Source organism: Drosophila yakuba, chromosome 3L (assembly GCF_016746365.2).
Source record: "Drosophila yakuba strain Tai18E2 chromosome 3L, Prin_Dyak_Tai18E2_2.1, whole genome shotgun sequence".
In the NCBI taxonomy this organism is placed as follows: domain Eukaryota; kingdom Metazoa; phylum Arthropoda; class Insecta; order Diptera; family Drosophilidae; genus Drosophila; species Drosophila yakuba.
The window spans coordinates 15,897,360-15,901,526 of record NC_052529.2 but is presented as its reverse complement, the minus strand read 5'-3'; the positions used below and the strand labels follow the sequence as shown (position 1 = coordinate 15,901,526).

Here is a 4,167-nt window from a genome sequence, read left to right as displayed (position 1 = left end):
CGGCCTCTTTGGGCTCTGTGCATGCTGCAGGTAATTTTCGCAACTACGCAATTGAGTTTTCCATCGCCCACGCCACGCCCTCCGCCCCCTGCGATCCAGCAGCAGCATTCGCAGCTGGTTTATGACGACTTTTGTTGCGGTTCAAGTTGCCACAGCCGCCTTGTCACCTGCTGCACCGACTACTCAGCTGTTTGGGATACTTTAACTTACAAAAATCATATCGTTCTTTAGTATTTTCAAAAAAATATTACCTACGGTTTCCATTTGTTTCATTAAATCTTATGTATTTTAATTTGGCACCAATCAAAGGATTTAATCTTAGTAAACTAACTTTTTTCTGCCAATTTTTTTATCATTGCCATATTAAAAACAAAATAAAATGCAAATATTAAAGAGTATGTCTTACTCTGCGTTTAAAGGAGAAACTTCCCGTTTATTGCTGACTTGGTTTAATATTGGATTTTACTCACCGATTTTTGGCGCGCAAAACTTCAGGTTTCGTAATGTTTTTGTTTTTCAGGCGCTTTTCTCGATTTTTAGTTTGGGCTTGTGCCAAGGCGTTGTTCGCTAGTTGGTTTCTGGGCTGATCTGCGTCTGGGCAACGACGCCAATCTAGCTGCATTAAATTAATTGAAATACGTTACATTAATTACACAGTAATTAAATGTATGATTTATACAGCTAAGATCGCTGCCCAGGTCCCGATCCCATCGTCGTGTAGGTGTTCATTAATGGTTGACCGACCTGTCCGCTCTGCTCGCTTCGATTTCAGCGGTTTCTGCGATTCATGCTAATGCCTGTCACCTGCTTGACTACTTGGCTACTTGGCAACTTGGCTATCTTGGATATCTTGGCTATTGCGGAGCCGGCCAGCGGAGTGTTCATTAATCTGGGCTAGGAAAGCCGGCGAATATGCTTACTTTATGGACGGCTTAATGGTTTCTTAACTCGTTGTCTTCGATATTTCGTCATAACTTGGCTAAAGGTACACAGCTTATGTGGATGGTGTGTGTAACTGCGTTCTTGAATTTGATGTTTATACATAATAATATAACATATTCTTATATTCTTTAAAATGTTTATGTTGCAGACGAAATACATGAAAACTAAAAAATACATTTTTAATAGATAGTATTAGCTAGTATTAGTTAGCATAACTTCACTTTAAAAACATCTTTTCGTAGAGATTGTGAGCCTCGTCTATGTATATCTTCCCTCCCCAAGTTTATTTCAAACTAATATTTTTGATTGACAGTGCAGGCGGAGCTCGGAATCTTTGGCCCCCTCGTTCTGTTGGGGTTTTGGGGCGCTGATCCGAGTCCAAGCATCATCTAATGTCATGCCTCGCCGAGGACAGCGAACTGTCACTTGATGTTACGGCAGTGTGCTGCTCCATTTGACAAAAGGGAAAACTAAGAACTGTCGACTCCTTGGCAGTTTTCCGTTTTCATTTTGGCACGGGGCGCAGGCGCAGAATCCCAAGCACACTTTTCCCCATTTTCTAGTTGGGCCGTAGAACATGTGTTGCATATTACTTGGAAAATGCCTCGAATTGTTTGCGGCTTGCAGATGGCTGTCTGCTGCGATGCCCCTTACTTGAGGGGTATATATGTATGTTTGTCTGATATTTAAAAAAGAAAAGAATTTTGTACCTTAATGATTGTACCCAATGTAAGCTTCAAATTGGAAATGTAAAATGAATACAATATTTAAAAGTAATTTTTATATTTTTACTAAATTAAATATAATATTTGAATTATGCGAGGTACCAGAATTTCTTTACCTCTCTTTCCCAATTTTTTTTTGGGGCGGAATGGGTGGATAGAGCCGTGGCAAGACCCCTTGAGCAGCAATGCCAAGTTGAAGTGACGTTTCCATTTTTCGGAAAATCCCCTCTCATTTGACTTTTCCTATTTATAGGCTGTGGCAGGCGCGGGCGCGTGGTGTCCCCTATTTCTGTGTCTCCTGCCCCCAAAAAAATGGAGCCGCTTTTCCCCTTTTTGGATCTTGAATGAATTTGTTATAAATATAAACTATCTCGCCCTCTGCTCTGGCACACACTTTCTGGGGAAATCCATCCGTGAAAATGTAAAATATCTCCTGCTGAGTTTAGTTTTTCAGGCGATGCGCACTTTTTGTGTTAGTTGTGTTGTATTTTGTGTCTTTTGTCTACACATTCTCGGGTCGCTTCTGTCTTTTGTTTATAACTTTTCAATTAATGCTTTATTATCGCTCTTTTTTGGGGGATTTTCCCCCAAATTTCGATGATGTGTTGATGGGACTTCGGTGGAATTTTCGGGGCCACCATCTGGCGGGGGAAGGTGAACTGAAGGCGATTCCAACAAATTGAATGGTTTTAGTTGGACTTTCAACACGCCATATGAATAGGGAACTGGGACTAGGAAACTGATTGATTACCGCTTATATTATTTTATCATTAAGCATCGATCTATACTTAAAAAGCGTTAGAAAGGTGATGCCATTTCTGCTTAGGTAGCAAAATATGGATGAACTAGCTAAAATATATTAGACAAGTTCAAGGTTTTGCAATAGCGTATTTTTCCGCATAGCGTGCTGTTTAACAACTGTTTACATAGAACAACAATGTCTATTAGGGTAATACCAATTTTCTAATATACATACATATGTTATTACATTTAAAAAATGTCGTTACAAACTTAAATGCTCAATAATACAGCCATATATTAGTTATTTATAACTTTGGATAAGGACGCCTTGAATTTAAGCAATTCAATTTTAACATGTATATTGTTCGAATACAAAGATCAGAATCATTAAATACATTGTAGCCTTTGGACAAACAAGATCGTTAATCAATTCGTGCATATGTACAACATGATTTTCGCGTGCCAAAAAACAAGTACAAATCTAATAAATAAGATGAGCTTGCTGAAGCCATTCAACAGTTCAAAATGAAATGGGTAGTGATAATAGTACTGCTCCAGCTGCTGCAAAAAATAAAGGTAATTATGGAATATAAGCTATACATTTGTTTCTAATCCCAAAAACCGAACTTCAACAGTGCGAGCAGTCCTATGAGGTTACCAATGAAAGGCTGGAGCCTTTCGAGGGCGACTCACAAACTTTGGTGTTCTTCGATGGCCTGAAAACTATTGGTCGGGAGCGAGCTCTTAACGGATCCTTCAAGTTCAACGGCGAGATGAACAATGATGACTTTAAGGTGTCCGTGGAACTCTATTCGAGTCCCAATGGCGATGGCGAGTTCAAGCGAATGGTCATGGATGTGCCGCAGACCAGCATTTGCGACTGCTTCAAAAAGTTCTATGTCCAGTTTGTGCAACCCTCTCTGAAGTCTGGCGAAACCACCAATTTTCCCGTTGTCGACGATGACTTCTGTCCAGTTCCCGAAGGCGAATTCTACATTAAAAACGTCCTCTTGAACACGCAGGATTGGCCATCGCAGGTTCCTCGAGGAATTGTCAAGGCCATCATCACATTCTTCAGTGGTGGCGAAAATGTTGGAGGTCTAATTGTGGAGGTCAAAATTGAAGATCGACAAAGTTAGATTATCTTGAATTACCAACATGTCATTTAGTGATGCAAGTTATGTGAGCAACGTCTCAACGAAATCTTGTAGGTATTAAAGGAAGTTATAGAAAGTAGATTAAGCGATTTACACAACTTGAAATATCTTACAACAAAATAAATGTCTTTGAACGCTGAATTAATTTGTTGTTTAAATAAATTTGCAATCAATTTACCAAAAATATATTTGATTAAAATATCAAACAAGTGACAATGAATGTGTGAAATCATAGATTTTGAGTGTCAAAAAACAATGGTATTCAATTGTACATGGTTCATTTGCACCACCTGCACGACCTTAAGAACTATGACCCAATTGTGTCAGAAAATCAACCACAAAAGATAGAAAATTTTCAATTGTTGAATCGAATCAATAAAGTCGCAGTCCGCTGTGGTCACCTGGTCGCAATTGCGGTAAGGTGTCCACTCGGACCCCTGCAGATCGTAAACAATACAGCTCGATGCGGAGACACGATTGAAGCCAACTGACAACCGACTTCATATGACACCTACATCACGCACCCACTCCCAGAACGCTTTTTCCAAAGGCCCCTTTCAATTTATGCAAAGCACATCGAGATCGATCGGAGTTACTCAATT

General features: G+C 39.6%; 1 protein-coding gene across 1 annotated transcript; it reads left to right on the top strand.

The window, feature by feature from the left end:
- Positions 1–2,910: 2,910 nt before the first annotated feature.
- LOC6534230 lies at positions 2,911–3,706 on the top strand. Its single transcript, XM_002094876.3, has 2 exons — positions 2,911–2,984; positions 3,044–3,706. Exons 1-2 carry the CDS (start codon positions 2,934–2,936, stop codon positions 3,545–3,547), a joined length of 555 nt encoding a protein of 184 aa, XP_002094912.1. The 5' UTR covers positions 2,911–2,933; the 3' UTR covers positions 3,548–3,706.
- Positions 3,707–4,167: the final 461 nt, after the last annotated feature.

Excerpts from the sequence above, each read along its gene's own strand:
- LOC6534230 (XM_002094876.3), top strand. The coding sequence starts at position 2,934 with ATGAAATGGGTAGTGATAATAGTACTGCTCCAGCTGCTGCAAAAAATA. Across the intron at positions 2,985-3,043 it reads AGCTGCTGCAAAAAATAAAG|TGCGAGCAGTCCTATGAGGT; the intron begins GTAATTATGGAA and ends GAACTTCAACAG.